The sequence below is a fragment of the Enoplosus armatus genome, chromosome 20, assembly GCF_043641665.1.
Source record: "Enoplosus armatus isolate fEnoArm2 chromosome 20, fEnoArm2.hap1, whole genome shotgun sequence".
Taxonomy (NCBI): Eukaryota; Metazoa; Chordata; class Actinopteri; order Centrarchiformes; family Enoplosidae; genus Enoplosus; species Enoplosus armatus.
In genome coordinates, this window is record NC_092199.1 from 13,003,874 (window position 1) to 13,023,932 (window position 20,059).

General features: G+C 43.3%; 1 protein-coding gene across 1 annotated transcript; it reads right to left on the bottom strand.

Moving 5' to 3' along the window:
* Positions 1–16: 16 nt before the first annotated feature.
* On the bottom strand, positions 17–18,090 carry slc38a10 (solute carrier family 38 member 10). The gene is made up of 17 exons (XM_070926862.1): positions 18,001–18,090; positions 16,624–16,741; positions 16,248–16,293; positions 15,999–16,092; positions 15,681–15,824; positions 13,586–13,710; positions 8,990–9,092; positions 8,397–8,579; positions 7,510–7,621; positions 6,549–6,655; positions 6,287–6,440; positions 4,521–4,691; positions 4,010–4,435; positions 3,814–3,900; positions 3,023–3,043; positions 2,444–2,584; positions 17–2,344 (listed from the first exon to the last, which is right to left on the bottom strand). Exons 1-17 carry the CDS (start codon positions 18,088–18,090, stop codon positions 1,086–1,088), a joined length of 3,381 nt encoding a protein of 1,126 aa, XP_070782963.1. The 3' UTR covers positions 17–1,085.
* Positions 18,091–20,059: the final 1,969 nt, after the last annotated feature.

The following is a 20,059-nucleotide window of genomic DNA, read 5'->3' on the forward strand; positions in this document are numbered from 1 at the left end:
GACCAACAGCGACAGGTGTCATAGAGATGTTTTTATTTATTCTTATCAGCAGAATGTACAGAAGTACAATGCACATAGAAAAATAGTCATAAAAATAGGCTCTTGTACAAAGCAAAGGTCCAGCATGTGTTGAAGTGCTAACTGATGGAGGAATTTTCAGAAAAGTTGGATTACTAAGAAACACTACAAACACAATCCATATTTCATATGTCCTTAACACAATGCACATCTTATTTTCTCATAATTACTGTACTGTTTACAGTAAGAGGTCCAGTGAAAGCAAAAAGACCATAAATTGAGAAAAACGGCTTCATTTTTGTTTAGATAAAATATCACCACTGCAGCACGTGGATTGGAAGGCACTGATAAATGAACAAGGAGGAGATATTGAAGATGGAATGATTAGTAATGGATCCAGATGGATCAAGCTGCTTCATTGTGCAGTTTAACAATAAGGCTACACTATATACCTCGTAGGTCCAGCATGAAGCTGAACTCAGTTACTTTCATTTGAAAGAACGCCTACCAAGGCGCCTGAACCCACATTACATATCCAATATGTGGTAAATGCAGGTTCAAAAGGAACCTTAAACATTGATAACACGCACACAAATGTACAATATTTACATCTAAAAGTCACAAACAGAAACAAAATGACCAGAACGTTTAACAAAAAAAATCAGCACAGGAGACAATAAATCACAAACAGATCCTACAGAGAGGCAGCCTCCACAAAGTTGGTGAATGAACTAACTAACTAAGGTGACTCCACACAAACATTAATATATTCGCCCTGTCTAAACACTCCATAGAATGGTATTTGTATAGACTTATGTACATTTCAACAGTAACCTCTTCAAAAATCCCTAAACACGAAAATAAGTTAATATTTACATACACTCTGCTCTTTAATAAAGACTTTGGGTTATTTCCAGAGTACACAGTATCAAGAAAGAGAAAAGGTTCCTCCTTGTCCAGAACATTTCTGAAGGCAAGAAAGGAAGTAAGGCAACGACATCATGGTCCACAGTATTACAAGTTTTCTGCAGTATGCGTTTCTGTCCAAGAGTGAGAATCTGTGTGTGTTATTTTGCTCCGTCGTCCTCTGAGGCCTGTTTAATCTGCCGTGAGTGCACCATTGCCCCGGCCAGTAGCTGCTCCTCCAGGGCCACGTGCAGGTCTGAGCCCCCCAGCTCCAGCAGGGGCTCCAGCCCAGGCACCCCCCTGGACACCCCGGTCTCCTCTGGGGGGCCTCCAGCCTCTCTGGGTCCCAGTGCCCTGCGCCTCCGCCTTAGATCCGTCTCTCCTTGGTCCCTGACCTTCTCGTGGGAGCCCTGAGGGTGAGCCTCGGCTTTGACGGCCCCGTCTTCCCCACCTTCTCTGGGGTCCGCCTGAGCCGCAACTCTCTCTTTGAGGTCCCGTCCTCCTTTCTTCAAAGCTTCACCGTCTTCTCTCTCGGCCCCCTGTGCAGCATTTCTTGCTGCAACGGCTCGCTCCAGCTGGGCCAGCCTCTCCCGAGCCTCCTCTGCCTCTTTCTCCTTCCTCGCTCTCTTAAGTATTTCATTGTCTGCTCTCTGAATCTCCTGCTGATGTTTCTCCTCTGCAGCTTTCTCCTGTGCCAGTTTCTCTTTCTCTAGCTCCTGTTCTCTGGCCAGCTTCTCTCTTCTCTCCCTTTCCAGCCGTTGTTTTTCAACTCTTGCCTGCACTTCTTTCTCTATCCTCTCCTTCTCTAACTCCTGCTCCTTGGCCAGCTTTTGTTTTCTTTCTCTTTCCAATCTTGCCTGCACTTCTTTCTCCATCTTTTCCCTCTCTGCTCTTTCCTCTTCTAACTCCTTTTCTCTGGCCATTTTTTCCTTTATCTCCCTCTCAAGCTGTTCTTTTTCCAGCCTCGCCTGAACCTCTTTCTCTATCAGTTCTTTTTTAAGATTTTCAAGTTTCTCTTTCTCCTTATCCAGGCTTCTCTCTTCATCTTTAAGTTGAGCCAACTGATCATTTTGACGTGCAGGCTGACGGTCATCAGGTATTTTCTTTCCCAGTGGCACTCCCCTCGCCCCCAGCTCACTCTGCTTATGGGATTCTCCTCCAGGTGCACCAAGGCCATCCTCCTTGTAAGCCGCTTGAACAGCTACTTTAGGAGCCCCGTTCTCACCTGCAGTATCCCCAGCCTGAACTTGATTCTGGGCCACGGCGTGAGGCTCGCCTACACCTCCCTGTGCAGCTCCAGCTCCCTCCTTGGGCTGCTTCGGGTCTGAGGCCAGGCCAGACTCTTTGGGCTTTGCTGCTCCACCTTCCATCACCTCCAAGTGTTCCTGGATGTCTTTCTCTGCCTCACCTTCAGCAGCAGCTATAAGCAAGTTGTAAACACATTTATTTCTTAAATTGAACACTACCACCTACTGTATGATATCTGTGCTCTCTGTCAAGTGTCATCATGTATACGCACCAGCAGGTTGTTTCTGGTGGATTTCCTTGTGTTGCTTCTCTATGACGGCCAGTAGTTTGGCCTGCTGGTCAAGAAGTCTCTTTTGTTGCACTTGCTGCTCCTTGATCACCTGCAGTAGCACGGCGTGGTCGAGCTGGCCCTCTACATGACAGAACCGTTGAATTAAAATCAGTCACAACCTGCTCTGAGAACAGTGCATTAGTTCAGAAGCGTAGTTAGGCTGATGTAGGGCCAGTCTCTAGGTGAGAGGGGAGGGGAAATAGACAATATTCCACTAAGGCTTAGTCTCACTGATCCATTCAAACACACTCTAGATTGTAGCCTTAAACACAAACTGGAATGGGCAGTAATGTGCAGCTGTAGACATACACAACTATGTTAGGGGGCAAAGTGAGTGGGTGGATTCTACACTGAGGTATTATTATTTAGTTATATGCTAAAAACACAAATCAATATATGCACTGTATGTACATGTAAATATCTATTAACTTATTAACAGATAAATGGCCCACTGAGTGAATGACAGAAAATTTGAGTGAAAGACTGAGATAAAGAGAAGAGGCAAGAGAGAATTCATACCTGCGACCAGCTTTTTTATCACTGTGACAGGAGTCCGGCAGAGAAAGAGAGAGAAAGAAAAAAAGGGGTAGAGATGTAGAAGGAGAAAGAGGGCAAAAGTAAACAGAACAAGAAAGTCAACAAAAGCCAAAAACGACTGTGTAGTGTATCAAGCCAGGTCAAGAAGTAGGAGAAAGAAATGGATTTGAATATCTCTGCTGTGTTTTACACCATTTGTACCGTGAGAAATAGGCACAATGAGCACGAACAGATCACAGAGATCAGATTACATGAGGTAAAACAAGCCAACTGAGATTGGGGGGGCGGCAATAAACAACATGTAGCAGACCACTGCAAATTTGTTCATTTTAAATCTGTTATTTTGTGACTAAGTTTTGTACCGGTGGTATTCGTTGTGCACCCTTTCTTGCAACCTGCCTCAATCTCTTGTATTTTAGTTCCAACATTTTGAAGAATAACCTAAGTTCTCCTGTAGGTTTTACGCATTGAGGTCATTGGAGGCTACTGTCGATGGAAAAACTGGTATTCCCACCTCTTCTACATTCAATTCTTGATGTATTGATTTTGAGTGTTGGTACGAAACGTGAGTGTGTACCTAAGTGAGCAGGACAAAAATATTTTATGCAGCTATACTTTAGCTTACATCCAATCAATTGTAGAAATTCAAACATTAAAATTGTATCACCAAATGATACGTTTGCAGTGCAACTTGTTTTAAATTGCTTTTAATTAAGAGCCCTACGACTTATTAACTCGTGAATAAACCCCTGGATATTTTCGACTCCACTTACCGTCCAACTTCTCATCTGCTGTATCTTTGCTGTCTGCAGCTGGAGCCTCGTCTGCAGCAGGGTGGTGCTCTCCTTCAGGGGGTGGAGCTGAAGGATCATCAAATATCACAAGGTCAATGTTTCATTTTCCTAGAACAGTTTTTTCCGCCGGGTTGGTTTAAACTACAGTTACACAAGACCAGCGACAAATACTCACGTTTCCCTGCAGCATCTGGAGCTTTGCCCACATTATCGACTGGTGCCACCGCAGGATCTTTCACATGATCGAGCTTCTCGACTTTCTGCAGAGGGGGGACGTCCTGCTTTTTGCCTACGTCTGTATCGAGGTTCTCCAGCATCTCATTGGACAGGATTTCACCTCCGCCCAAATCCACTCCCTCTTTCCTTACAACAGCCTCTGCAGGCTTTGGTTTCTCTTCAACCTTGTTGGCTTTTTTGTCCTCTGCCTCCACGGCGTGCCCTTCATCTCTTTTGGGTTCTTCCTCTCCTCCTCTTACAGGAGGAACAGGTTGTTTCTTGTCCTCCTCCAGCTCTGCATTGTTCTTTCTTGTGTCTACCATGACCTCGTCATGAGGGATGGGTGGTTCATGGCGATGGGCCTCCCCCTCTGGCACCGCGACACCTGGGTAAATAGACCACACATCACTAATTCCACACAGTTCATTGAAGAACCAGTTGAGATTCGAGCCCTGGTTCAGTTTCCTTACCAGCATCAGGGCGGTCCAACTGCACCTCTTCCTCCTTCTTCCTCTCTGGTAGTTCCACTGGTCCTTTAATCTGGGGGGGCTCAGCTGGGTCCCTCTCTTCGGGTTGCACCACCTTCACAGCTGGAGGGTCAGGTTGTTCTATCTCCACTGGTTTCTTGTTTGGTGGATTGTCTACATGCAGCCACACAAAACACAATCTATTACAACACAGACTACTGCTACTGGATGTCACCTCTACGACAATGTCAGATATCAATATATTCCCAAGATCGTTCAGCCAAACTGTGTCCCTGTTAAGGTAAATTGACTGAGTAAATAAGTAAATAGATTTATACAACCATAAAAAAAGTTTTCTGGCTAGGATATTTGTTACTCTTGTTTAGTGCTGCTCCTGGTGAGCTTTTTATTTGCCTTCGCTGCATTTTTCACACAGCCGGTATAAACAGTCTGAAAAATATGAGACACATTACTGCGACTGAATTAAGGAACCATAAATTTGATGCCTCATTTATTCCTATTTTCTCTTGTCTGAGAAAAATAAAATGACTGTATTGTAGTGCATTACTATTTAACGCTGGCCCCGACATGTACTCGTTATTTTCTTCCACAGTTGTGTTTATTACAGACATTAACTGCTGGCATTAAAATAAATGAACGCCTCGGCATATCTCACATGAACTGTGCGTACTGATACACTCAGCTGTAATTGATTTTAAGCCGGACTATTTCTGAGTTGATCCACTAGGTGGCAGCAAATACTGGTCATGGCAAAACTGGTGCGGTATAATAAATGAGCAAGAGAAATGAGATGAGGTGAGAGAGGGAGATGAATTGAAAGTGACAAACAGGAAACAGGTGTGGAGGTCGGACAAAGTGGGTCTCACCTGGAGTAAAAATGTGAGGAAAGAATGCAGTAAAATCAAACAAGGGCTCAGACTAACAGAAAGAAAAAAAAAAATCACAAAGATGGAGACAGAAAGACTCAAGTGAACAGGTTAGAAAAAGATGCTATTGAAGAATCATGGGATAAGGAGAGGAAGTGAAACTAAAAACCCCTCCCGTTTCACCCTAAAACTGAGAACATTAACTCAAAGGGTTCCTCTCCGTCTCATCTCCATTTGTTTCGTCTGCACCCTCTTCCATTTCCACAGCTAGAGCTTGTAGGCATTTTATAGCTGCCACAGGAGATATGGGGGGAGACGGGGGTGTAGACAATGTATTTTGGGGGGGAGGGGATGGCAGGAGAAATGAACAGAGGTAGAGGGGTGGAGAGAAATTACTCGAGTTTGAAGGGCATCACTCTCGCTCCATCAATGTCAAGCACTCAGCGCTGCTCTCAGATATTATCAAGAGGTTATCTCCTCACCCTGCCTGTCTGTCTGTCCATCAGTCACTCTGTCTGTCTCCATCTTTTCTTCTCACAGAGATGAAAGAAACTCTTTTTTTTGCTGTGGCTTTGTGCTTTTGTTTTAGTCTCACTGGCCCTTTGCTACTTGGCTCATATTCTCTTTACGTTGCTGTTTTAGGGCACTGCAGTCCACGACTTTGAAAATAAAACAAGAAATAAACATGTCTCTCGTGCTGCAGTGCCTTTTGCATGAAGTAATTACATGCAGCACTGCTGTCCACTCTCAGACGCTGCAGACAGCCATGGCTCCGGACCGTTGAGGTAAATGTTTCCATGGCTCATTAGTAAACCACTTTAATCTACATTCCATCAAGTAGATAAGTGATTGCCAGCCATTAGTGCATGTCATGATCTTTACCATGCAGTTCAGGGAGGTCCGGTAGCGGCAGGTTGTTCTTGTCAGGTGCTGGAGGAGGATGCGCTTGGACCTTGGTGCCGGGGCTTCTGGACGAAATTGAGAGGGTGGTAAAGGTGCTGACCAGCAGGATGCCCAGACCAACCATAAGCACCAGCTACAGGACGGGGAGAACGAGGAGAAGCACCACAGGTCAGAAACAGTGAATAAACATATTTCTACTGAGCAAATGATGAGGAGGTGAGGCTAATTCTGACTATGTAACCTGAGCAAGGATGCCATTCTTCTGGATCTTTCTGTAGATGAGAGCAGGGCATATGAAGCAGATGAGGCTGCCCATGGTGGCTCCAGTCAGACCCAGAATGGTTTCCACTAAAGAGAGAAAGAAAAACACAGGGATTATCTTGAGGCCCTGTAGAGCAGTGATTCCCTTTATCACTACCTCCATTAATACCTGTCTCTGCCATTCATAACCGGCACCCGCCCAGCCCCGGGCTCCCATCCATGGCACCCTGCTCCTGGCAGCAGCGAGCCCTGGCCCCACCCCCTGTCTCTGTGGACCGGGCTGGCTGGGCGTCGGGCCTGGAAACCCATCGTTCATCCAGAGGACGGACACCATATTGTCTCCCTCAGATTTAGTGTCCATTCTCCCCAGGGTCCTTACCTCCCTTCTCCTCAGTCTATTAGTCTGATTAGATACACAAAGACTCAGCCAAACTCGCTCTGTGTGTGCGTGCGTGCGTGCGTGTGTGTGTGTGTGTGTGTGTGTGTGTCCACCCAATCAAAAGTTTAACAAACAGCCACCATATAAAAGGATGAATAAAACATAAACTCATGCTAACCTTTACATCGCCACCATTTTGGAGCCGTTTGTGAGTGGGACGGAAAGACTCAAAGAACCTGACAGAGAGCCAATATTGGTGTGTACATGGATGTGTGTATGTGTGTGTGTGTCTGAGTCTGGGAGAATAATAGCCCTATCTTCCCGTCTGCCCGTCTAAGAGGAGATAAAAGTTAGGGCCCTGATTTAAGGACTGTGTTAGAGTGTGACAGTCACTGACTCGTAAAGTCACATTCACACACGTCGTAAAGCTCCCCAGCTACTCCACCCACATAAAGGAACACATGCACCTTAAAGACCTCCATTCAGCGAGCTGTACACATACACATACAATAACAGCACATTCAATCCATGCCTGATTGTCTCACACACACACAGTATATACCGTTGGGGATAAGAATGCCTCCCAGCATGGTGCCAAACACAATGCAGAGGGTGATCATCTTGAAGCGCAGAGGAGGCATGTATCCCCCGGCAGCAAACGTCCCATCCTTCTGCTGTGAGACGGAAACAGAGAGTGAGACAAGAGGGACAGAAGGGAAGATCAAATAAATAAATAAAAGCTGAAATTTACAATTAAATTGGATCTCTTTGGTAGATTGTACTACTTCATGATTCCACTCCATTCATTCAAGTGTTGTGGCCGCATTCATCCTTGTGCACAATACTGCTTCATTTCTCATGGTCATATTGCCAACAGTCAGCACTAATGTTCAGGTCTTCACCAAAAACACAAGCAGGCCAATAGATGGTTACCTACGGTGCAGTTTGAAACACAAGAAAAGGATCAAATATCCTCTGAAAAACTAACATTGTATGTGCTACACGTTTTTCTCAAACGTGTAGAACATACAATTTTATTTTAAAATTTTACAAGTCAAATGTGTTTACGTGCCTGCAATGTCTGGATATGATACACATTCAATTGACATCACAGTTAAGTCCCAGAGTAGGTGTTTCCAGGGGGCTCTGTTTACATGGAGCAACATGTTTCTGTTTTTAATATTGTCAAATTGCATTACAGAGAGGATAGGAGTGCCAGATCCACAATAATAAGGCAGCAAGTCACACTGTATATTACTTTAACTTTAATTAATTTACTTAAAAGGAACAAGAAATAGGCAGAAGTTAGGATGTACTGTATGTTTAATTTAATACCTGTATGAAGGGGGGCACATTTGTTATTTCTCATACATCACACACTAACATCAGTTTTCTTCAAACCATTTGCAGTCCCCATCCAGCTACTTTATTAGTAGCATTCAAGCTCACCTGCTGCTCAAAAAGCATGGTGTTGATGGCCTGGCGACAGGGCAGGATCATCATGGGGAATCCGACGGCCACAGACATCATGAAGCCCACGCGGATCATCTCTGTCACCAGGTTGGACGGGAAGTTCATCAGCACGTTGCCTGCAATGTTCTCTGTGAAACTGACGTAGCCAAAGAAACCCACCTGGTTCAGAGAAGAGAAAGTGGGACGAAAGAAAAAAAGAGACATAAATATAAAGGAGAACAAGTTCCTCATTGTTTTCTAAATGAAAGTTTGTGCACAAGCGTGAAACATCTGATGTGCTGTCTGATGGAAACATCACCTTTCAAGACTGCCAGTTTGAAGGAATAAAAGATAAATTTTACCACTGTTAGAAATATAAAAATAGTCGGATTTCTCACAAGGAGGAGTGTCCTGGGAAACACTACATTAAAAATGGCAACTGACAGCATTCAATAACTTTTTAGGCATTGATTTGAGGATGTTTGCAAAAGATCAGGACAAAAAGTTAAATCACAAGTTTCCATGAGAAAGCTGCAAATGTGGCCAGTGTAAATGGAGGTGTGTGCGTGTGGAAGTGCGTTTCCACTCACAGTGATGTAGAAGATGGTGACTACGTTGAGGGCCGAGGTGAAGATGGTGCTCATGCGTTTGACGGACGGCTCGTCCAGGCTGTCGTAGGTCGGCAGCACCTGCCTGTGAGAGACAAGCAGCCCAACAACAACACACTCGGCGTGCTGCATGACACAAGACCACACTGGCACTGCTGCGGTGCATTCATGTGCTGCCTGGATTATCAGATACGGGAAGGGGCACTCCCAAGTCTAGCTGGGAGAGTCAGGGAAAGCCGTCTCATGGATGAATTAGTGGAGTTGTGATTTTTTTTTTTTATACTCAAACAGCTGACAACAGATGACAGTCTAGATTTTTACTTAATTTGTACTGGAAACTCTGTAGATTTCGTTAATGTGCAGCCATATGGAGGCCCATTTGTGCCACTCAATAATCAAATGATGCATCTCTCTCCTCATGTCCTTGTCAGCATCCAACTCAGACAAGTGATTTATTTTTGCTTGTTTAGCCCATTAAAGCTTTAACACCGTAAGACAGTCATCAGTAACGCATCAAATTAAGATTTGTATTGTCTGCCAAGCCGTAGTCAGATTTCTTGTTTGACTGAAAGTCATTCATGCCTACTCACTAATGTCAATTTGCAGATGATCTGCATTGTTTGGTAATGAATGTAGTTCTCTGCAGAACTTGCTCTAAAATCTCTTTAAAAGTCAAACAAACAAATCAAAAGAACTACGTGTAGCTTGCTAAATTATTTTGTTTTGAGATAATAAAATATCCCAGTGACTTAACCCTCCTGCTGGAGTGTAAAGCAGCACCAACCTATGAGTGATAAGAAACAAGGCGGCATGTTTTGACCAATAACCAATGTTATTCAACAGCTGAGAAATTATGGGGGAAGGGTGAACTTAAATTATATTAGCTTTATTTATTTAGCGTGAATAAATTGTTGTTCTCTTGATAATGCACTTGATTGGTTGATTTATCATTTCCCCTTTCTCATTCATCCAGCAACTGTTTAACCATTCATTAATAAGTGCTTAAATTTAACCATTAAGTGATGGATTTCTCCGGTGATTTATCAATTGATTATTATCTGCAAAAATGGGCCCCAAAACTCATACAGCCGGACATAATTTAGATGCTTGGAAGTCCGGACATAAAGCACATCAACATACAAGCTGTGTGTCTATAAGTACGTCTGACATGCACATGAATGCAACAGGTTTTTCAGCATGTGGAATTTTCTCATGTTATGAATATCATGTTAATATTAACATGATTAAAAAAAGACAGTAGATGGAAGTAATGCCATGGCAGTGGGGGTGAAGTGTGTAGGAAGTGTTTGTCTACATGAGTATGTGCATGTGTGTGTGACACAGAATGGGTGACAGTAGTCAAGGCTGTCTGTCTGTCTGTCTGTCTGTCTGTCTGTCTGTAAACCCAGGTATACCGTCTGTCTCCCTTTGTCGTTTTCTGACCTTTGCTATGAGAGAGTGTGGCGGTGTGGAGGGGACCGTCGGCACATTAACCGGTGAATTTACAGACTTTATATATAACAGCGAGTGCCTGGCAGCTTTTAGAGCATTGTAAACTTTCCTGGCAGACTCTTTGTGCTCTCTCTCTCATATATATATATATATATATATATATATATATATATGAGAGGAAGAAACAGAGAGAAGAAATGCGAGAGAGAGCAAGAAACCATAACTTTCTCTGCGTCTCGTTCTCTCTTTGCCTGTCTCTCTTTCACACACTATGGTTTTATGAGCAAGCACTGTCCCGCGGTGCTTTTTCTTGACGCTTGTTTAATCTGCAAACCAGTAAATCTCATAGCCAAGGTTAAATAAAACGGCTTATTGTAAGTGGGGAGCTAAAGCATCTAATGGTCACTCGATAGTCCGGACTCAGAGGCTAATGTGTTTTTGCTTTAACGCTGCCCTTAAATGGAGGAAATATGACGGAGAAGGTCCTCAAAGCGAATGTGGGGAAGTGTGTGTGTGTGTGTGTGTGTGTGTGTGTGTTGGGAGGGCTGGAGTGTGTGCGGTAGATAATATCATTAACTTGGAGTTGAAAGCATGCTGACAGTAGCATCACAGAGGGACATTTTCGCTGCACATGTTTTTCTTATGTCCCTCTATTATGAGCTAACTGCTCCTCACTATTCAACCGCGCAGCCAAAAAAACAACAGGGCCAGATCCCATCCCGTCATAATGGTGATGTTAAGTAATGTTTTAACTGAAAGTAAACACATTTCATGAATGTAATAAAAATCCAATGTGCTGAGAGCTGTTTAATCAGCCTGTGAATACATCAGTGTGTGTCTGTAAGATGGCAGCAGGCCAATGTGTTGATTAGTGGTTTGGCTTAAGCTGCCTGCCGCCTAACAGAGCGCTCGCCTCGCTCGGCCTGACCACAGGCCAAGAAATCACCCTGCCAAATATCACTCAGCACTGCTAGTGAGAACCGACGCACAGAACACACATGCATAAACACACACAGGCGCACACTTTCTTCTTCTTCTTCTAAGATGTGCACACCTCACTTGCTAATGAACACACCCGCCATACCATAATGTTATGTTGGCTTTGTGCGATTACATTAATTAAAGTCTCGTTTCAGTCTCAAGGCTACAGTCACCCACTCCTGCCACTTACCTCACTCTCTCTCTCTCGCACAAACAAACCCATACAGTAACACCACCCAAACATCTGGCTCCTAATGACCTCACCATAACACTCCCTGCATCCCTCCCGAGCACTGCATTCAAATCAAAGATAAGACTCTGCACACGCAGATCCCATTAGACCTTCACACGTTGCCCTTCATCCGCCCTCAACTCACTGCAAACCCAGAGCAAGCGCTAAAGCGTAGAGGACAGGACAAAAGAGGCAGTGACAGAGCATGCAGACGGATAAAAATGGAGAAATGAATGAATGCGGTGACGAGGAGAAGCTCTGATTAAGCTGTGACAAGTGAGTGAAGTGTAGTGTGATCTCTGCAGTCACTGCGGGGAAAGTTAATGCCAAGGTTGGCGTGAAAACCGTCTATCTGGCAAAACAAATGTATCTCAATGTGGGTACAGTATTTGCCACACTAGCTAGGTCTACATCCATGTATATTTTGCAAATTTCAGATGAGAAAACGTTTTTATTCTCATATTTATTTTGACTTTTTTACATTAACTCGTGACAACTGAATGACACTGTTTTCCAACAAATGTTTGCTTTCCGTAACGGCCAAATTGAGTTTTATTCAGAAAAAACAAAAGCAGTAGTGTGGACAAAAAGCAGTTTAAGTCTCGGGTTAATTATAGAAAGGGCAGACCTAACGGTGGAGCAGAAACAGATGAGATGACTGTGAAAAGTACATTAGCAAAAATAAGCACAATTTGCAACAACCGCCTCATCTCCACCACGAAATTTGTGCGTCTCTTTAAGTGACAAACTCACCCCAAACCCTCCACTGTGGCTTAAAGGAATAATGCAAGTACACATGCACTAATTGCTCAATTTCTACATGCAGTGATGAAACATTCAATTCACTGTGCCGCGGCAGGAGTTAGACACTGGAGAAGCCCCCGTTTGAGCATCAACCAATCACATGATTTTAGGACGACTGTCAGATTTTCCCTATTCTGAATCTTGCTTGACATTAGGTTCATCACATGGTCCTGTGCGGGTGGAGGGGTGGGAGGAGTACTTACGACTGACAGGCGAAGGCCATCCCACAGATGGGGAGACAGCGAAACACACCCTCCCAGCGCACCACATTGACCTGCCCTAGCCACCAGCCGCTGAGCAACCCGTGTTTGAACGAGGACAGCACCATCTGAGGGGAAGGAGGGGGGAGGGGGGAGTTACGGCCCGAACCAAATGAAGACAAGTGGGGAAGAGCACGAAGAAGGGGGGGGGGGGGCTGCACCCATGCTGACGGCTCACAGACAGATAATGAAAGTAATGAATGAGGAGAAAAAAAAGAGAAAATGAAGAAAAGGAAACAACAAAGAGACGTGACAAGAAACCTCATACTGAACCAAAAAACCTGTCGCACCTGAAAGAAACTGAGTAATGAAGGTGACACGTATTGAATAAAAGTGAAATCACAAACTTGATAAAAAAATAAGAGGCTTGTGAAAGGGTAATCTAGACAAAAACTACCCCACAGGTTTTTGATCAGCATGTGTTTCCTACGTCTTGCTCCTTTAATTACCTGATGAAGTCCCAAAGGACAGCAGAACACTCCATAATACCTCCAACCTCCCTCACCAGCACCCAGGCTGCTCATCCTGGGTGTGGGGCGGTGGTGGGAGGGCAACATAGATGAAACTTTCACTTCAGTAATGTTACACTCATATGCCTTATTACTACTGCCACCAAAAACACACACACACACACACTCACCAAGCTCAAATGACTCAGACCAAACCCGAATTAAAGGTGAAAAATGGGGATGACTGAGAGGATTTGGCGAGAAGGTTCAGGTAGGTGGGAGGGGGGGTTTAAGGAGTGTAAAGTTGCAGGGGAAACATCAGGCTTCCTCCACTCTCCACCCCCCCCCCACTGCCCTTACAGTGGTGTTATTTTGGGGGTGGTTTCCGTGGTTTACTTACGGGTGACAGCAGAAGGTTGTGGCGATAATGGGCAGGCACTGAATGACGCCCTTGAAGCGCCACAGGTGAACCCGCTCCACCCAGGAGCCCGAGATTATGCCGTAGCGTAGAGACGACAACACTATCTACAGCACCAGCAACAGAAACAGCAGTGGGACAGAGGGGAGCAAAACAAAGGGTGCAGAGGAGGAGAGGAGGTAGTCGAGGAGAGTGAGGAAGAGCAGAAGGACAAGAGGAAGAGAAAGAAGTAAAGTGGCACAATGAGCAGAAAGGAGTAGGAGGGAAAAACGAAGAGTAGAATGAAAGGAGGGAGGGAAGGAGATACATCACTGTTAGAGGGTTAGGGGTCTGGACTGGGACCGGGCCTGGATCTGAAGCCAGACACACACCACACCAATGCTCCAGGTTATCGCCATGCTACAGAACTACAAGTCACATCGCACAGAGAGACTGTAAACAGCAGTGAGAAGTGTGTGGAGGCAGGTCAGTAAGACAGAGTCACACACACAAACTCTGTGTGCGCATTTAAAGAGTAAATGAGCTGATATCACATGAGGCAGAAAACTGCTGCTGGACTGTCAAACTTTTTAGTGTCACGCCTCTGACCACACTTCAGCCTATGAAGCCAAAATCCATCAGCTTTGCATTAAAGTTAAATGCAAACAGCTTTGCACTGAACGTCCTGTTTGGCAGTTTAGTAGTCAATAGTCAAAATGTGCTCCTGGCTGTACTGATGCCTGTTTGAACTGGACTGTTCATTCACCAAGAAATAATGCCTTAAATATCTTCGGGTCTGTTGGACAAAAACAGCCATTTGAAGACGTCACCAAGGTATCTTGGAAACTGTGATCAACATGTTGTGACATTTTATAGACTACTGTATTCGACCAAGACAAACAATTTCAAGATGTTAACCGATTATGAAGAAATGTGTTCAGTTGCAGCCCCTTGTTTGCACTGTGGATGTCTTGCTTTCATCTTGCCTACACATCTAAAAGGCTGCTGAAAAACAACCTGCAAGTGAAAAGAAAATTTATGTTGGCTCCAACATGGCTAAACATTTGACTTATGTGACTCCTCAACCTTGAATCTTCTTATTTTATCAAGTTCCAGAAGGAGCTATGTCCAAATAAGGTTAGCATTAACCTCAGACATGTTTCGGCAGCCAGCTCCCATAGTGGTGTTGCTAATCAATGCTGACTGACTGGGGCAGAAAGGTATGTACAGATAGGAACATCATGCTGACTTAGGATGAGAGAATAAAGGTGTCTTTCCTAAGAAATACAAGTAATATGTCAAATGCCTTTGACATGCTGTACAAACAGCAATGAATGGGCTTGAAAATTAAGTCTGGAGGAAGTCTGAAATACATAAAAAGCATTTGACATATTTATATCTGGCAACAAGCGAGCAAATAGAAAGATAATTCCCTACAGTTGCAAAGGTTTGTGATTTAGTGGAGTTGACTATCTGACCTCCATTTACTTTGCACTTACACTGTCTCTAGTGGTGTCGCCCTCCCAGGGGAAAGCCTTTGTTTCAGCCTATAAAGAGCAGCGCAGCAATTGTTTTCTGCCTGATGTGATTTAGTGTGAATTTGCTCTTTAAAAAAAGAGGAGCAAGACAATATTGCATTGGTTAATGTAACACAGAATACAACAAAATAACATGTATCCAAACAAAATTCTGGAAATCATATAAGTTTCAAGTTAAAAAAGAGAGAAAGGTCAATGAACTATGTTGCAGGTTATAAATGCGTCCATAGTATTTATATGTACTGTGTCTTTGGAGAAGAAGATGACAATGAGGAGCACATTGTCTTCAGAATCAGCTCTAGTACTTTAGGAAAACACACAGAGAACATAAAAACGCATCAACAAAATCCCAGTAATCATTTGACATTATAAATAAATAATATTCAAAAAGCTGTGAGAAGAACTGTCCTCCACTGCTGTCCTCCATTTACTTTACACTGTGTAGCTAACTTAGCTCTTTGATTGTCAAGCTTTGTAAGCCAAGCCAAAGTGTGTTTCCACTGTAATCTATTCAGATGCACTGTGTGGAGCGTAGCAGTCTGTGTGTTGGGGGGGCTCACCGTGAACATGAAGAGGGTGTAGAACATGAGAGCCATAGCAGAGAAGGACTGGATGGAGGACATCATGTTCCTCTGCAGACTCAGAGGGAGGACGATGAACAAAGACACGGCGAACAGCAGTAGCACGCGAAAACTGAAGGTCACCTTTAGAGGAGAGTGTGACGTGATAATGCAACGTTGTTTTTAAGGACTTACTGACAGACGTGATTCTGCCTGCTGTTAGTTTGTTGCTTAACAGTAAAGAGGAAGAGAGACGTATGTATGACTAATGATCAGCTTAGTGTTCAGAAATGGATATAGCAAATAATGATCCCAAACCTGTAAACCTAACAGCTGAGCGAAGAAATTTGAGCCCAGATCAGCTATCACAACGTAGAAGGCAATACAGGTCCCCAACATCAAACCGATCATACTGCAGGAGAGGGGACAGGTGAATTCCTATTATTAGTGTCCAAGATTTGGGAAAGAAATCCATTTTATTTTTACGTCAATGATAATTATTTTGTAGAAACTCAAGTCACTTCAGATACAACATAATGTGTGTAGTGAATGAATAATAAGACTTGCCTCGTCTCCACCAGTGTTTTTCCTGGTTTCCCGTAAGCATGAAAGGCTGCAGAGAAGGGTTAAGTTATAAGTGTGAACAACATGTGGCCAAACAGATGGCAGTGTCCTAAAAATAGTTTCTGTTACTGACACAATTTCATCTATCTGCTATTGTTGCTACTGCTAACTACCAACTTCTCCCTCTATCTTAAAACAAGCAGTGGCTGTTGCAGCAGCAGAGGGTTTATCTATGAAAGTCCTGCCAGAAACTGTGTCCTGTGCAACAGTAAAAGTGGCAGATGCAAAGGCTGAATCACTATTGGACTGTATGTAATAAACAAAAAGCAGCAAACATTTATTTACATAAACATGTCACTTGTTACTATTTAAAACTCACCCAATCCTGCATAGGTCCTTCTCTTGGTGCTGCTCGCTGTGTGGACAAGGAACATGCAAGACTTGTGGGTCATCCAAGAACAGAAGAACAACAGGAGAGTTCCCAGCACTATCCCACACTGTAGGAGGACAGAGGGACACATAAACACACAACACCTGAAACTGTTGTCCTGAAATCTGGTCATCTTACTGAAATACAACATGCAAAATAATGCCCTCTATTAAATAATACAAGCACCTGTGTTCAAAGGGACCTTGATTAAGTCTTGATGCACTGGATAGGATTCAAGCGTGTGATAAATCACCAACAGAATAGAAGAGTCACGCTATGATGCACGCCAAGTTAAATGGGGCTATTTTCAATTATCATTTTTAGTAGGAACATCTTCTTATCATCTTAAGTTCCTTCTGTACAGACATACCTATAAATACTGCGCACATTTTGAACATGCATTTTACTTGTGTACACTCGCTCATGGCATCCTCTCGCTTTTTTACCTATTTTCCACAGGGAGGTTGGAGGGTAAAGCCTTGCCCTACAGTATTTTAAAACAAGTTTGGCATTTGAGCCAAAACATGTAAGACAATGTGTTCGAGTGATTTAACGGGGAGAGCGTAACGACTCTTGATTGCAGTCACACAACAGATGGAGATGCTGCTCATGTTCAACCAGGCGTCCATTGCTCTTATGAGGAAGTTGCCAGGCTATAAAAGCAACATAGTCACTCATTAAGTACATTTCCTGTCACACTGATGTCCTTGTACAACACACCGAGGCCAAAATGAAGCACACTGCCATCAAACTGAAGGTTACAAAGTTTAGCTTTTGTTAAAACCACTTTAGCAAGATGCTGGTTCAACAACTTTGAGGTTATTTGTCATATCAAAGGGTGTTTCTCGTTTTTCTTCCAGCTATTTTACATCAGCAAGGTTTGACTAAATATTAGGAACAACACTACCCTTGTCAACTACAAATGACTGTATATAATAGTATTACTTAGTACTTATTCTGAACTACACCTGAAGCAACTGAAGCATGTTTACTTGGGCAATATTGTAGCTACTCTTCATTCAACTATAATTATTTCACAGCTTTTGTTAAGTCTTCGGATTTTACATACAAAACACACGATCACTTTATAAAATGTGAAGCAAACAGTATATAATGCAGTTAAAGTAGTTCCATCTTGACAGACTACTGTTTACATGTTAATGCATCAGTGGTAATGGCCCAATAATTATAACAACACTGGCATGGGCCATTCTGCATAATGAGTACATTTAACTTGTTTGAGTACATTTTGTTGCAGTAAGGTTTTAAATGCAGGACTCTTTTTCTGGGAAGGGCTTTGTCGCAGCACATCCGCAGGTGACCCACCTGTTTGAAGCAGAAGGGCATGGTGAGCACGCTGACTCCGACGATGCTGTTCACCACGTTCATGATGAGACCCCAGTTGGATGCCGTCATTTTGAGCCGCCTGTTGACCGGCCCTCCTCCGGTAAGAAAAATGTCAAACAAATCGGAGACAGCACCTCATTGAAAGCTAACGGCGAAGTGTAACTGTCTAATATCTGGCCCAAAGGGAAGCGGGGACTCGGGACTAAAGTTCCGGGTGTGTTTGTGTGACTCCTCCGCAGATCAATGACGTGGCGCTCTGGGAGAAAACACAGACAACAGTTTGATGTTTGAGACACTTGAACATTTCGTCATTTTCTAAAACACACACTAATCAAACACATACGCAACTATTAAATGTATTAAAATGAAGAACAACAGGTCGTACAGAATATAGCGTTTAGCTAGCAGGTTAACGCAACCGTTAGTTTCATCAACTCACCTTTTTCTGCGACTCCTGCGCCCTCCGCCTCGCCGTCCTGTTTACGTTATCATCGATAATTTCGTGACATTAAACGGTCACTTATCGTTGAAAACTTGCGTCTTTGAGTGTGTCTAAGCTACAGGTTGACTGAAAGTCGGTATAAGTTGATATTGACAACTCGAACCTGGCTGTTTTTACTGAACGCGTATCCAGGAAGTAGTCGATCGTCGAGGGGGTGAGAGAAGACAACACAGCCTGCTGGTTTCATTACTGCTGAAATTCTTGGGCGCCCGCTAGTGGTCGCATAGTGGTCATGAATGTGGTTGGACATGCAGCACTTAGGTTAAGAATGCCCCTTTTCCTGTCCTCTTTACTTTCTTCCAGCTTATTCGTTGTTTTCTAATTTCTTAAGAACTTTCTTTTGCCGTGTACTTTACTTGAGTCTTTCCTTTTAATGTGGTTTTACTTAAAGATCCCTTACTCCATGTATAACATTGCTCTACATTGAATAATAATTTGTATGTGACAGGTGACAGGCGTTTCCTTCTTCACTGTAAAGTCCATTCTCAGTGTGTCTGTGCTGGAGGCTTCAAGTTTCCACATCACACTTTTGCAAGTTGAATATTGGACCCGGATTGGCTTCCAAACTATTGTGATGTCACAAATCATGCTTGTAGGCCCACTCCTGAAAATGAGAGTTTCAATAAGCACAGAGAAACGTTCCGCTTTCAGCAGATGAATCAACTGTAGGAACAAGAAGAAAAATGTATTTTTGAGTGGAGGGGAACTTTAACTTCTATTTTACTACATCTCAGGGGGAAATATTGTACTTTTTACTCCGCTACATTTATCTGACAGCTATGGTTACATGTTACTTTTCAGACTAAGATTTTACATAAAAATAAACATGTGATAAGCTTATAAAATTAATTGTTGAAGATTAAACCAGTGGCTCTTTGGCTTTTGACCTCTTACAAAAACAGTGTCTACTTAGGGCCCTTTGTCACTTTTCAGATCAGGTCTGTGAGTTGTTGTCAGTCTCACTAAAGAGTGATTGCCCCTCTAAACTTTTCAGATGGTTTCCTTGCTCAAGGCCCAAACTGGTCAATTATGAAACATTTCAAAACAGATTAGAGAAAAAAATGCAATGTTATTTTATGTAGCATTTATATTTTTCATTCTTTTCTACCTCAATAATTGCTCACGATCCCTCAGATTTATCTTGTGACCCATTGGAGGGCATCTGAACCCTAGGTTGGGAACCACTGGTCAAAACTACTGAACTGTACAAAGTGGTTAAAAGTTAGTTTTGATACTTTTTTTTCTTTTTAGGCACATTTTGCTGAAAATACTTATGCGCTTTTGCTGAAGTAGGATTTTGAGTGGAGTCATTTTAGATTGTTGTATCCCTACTTTTAGTTAACCGAAGGACCTGACTAGTTGTTCAACCACTGACGAGCTCTGTAATCATAACAATACCAACAGACATGCATGAATCCTGTTTTTCCAGATGCCTCGGAGATTCCCTTCAGGAAAGGGAAACAGGCAACAGAGGGACGTGAGGGCTAAAGGTGTAATGGGAACAAAAAAAAGGACTAAAACAGATCAGTCCCTTGT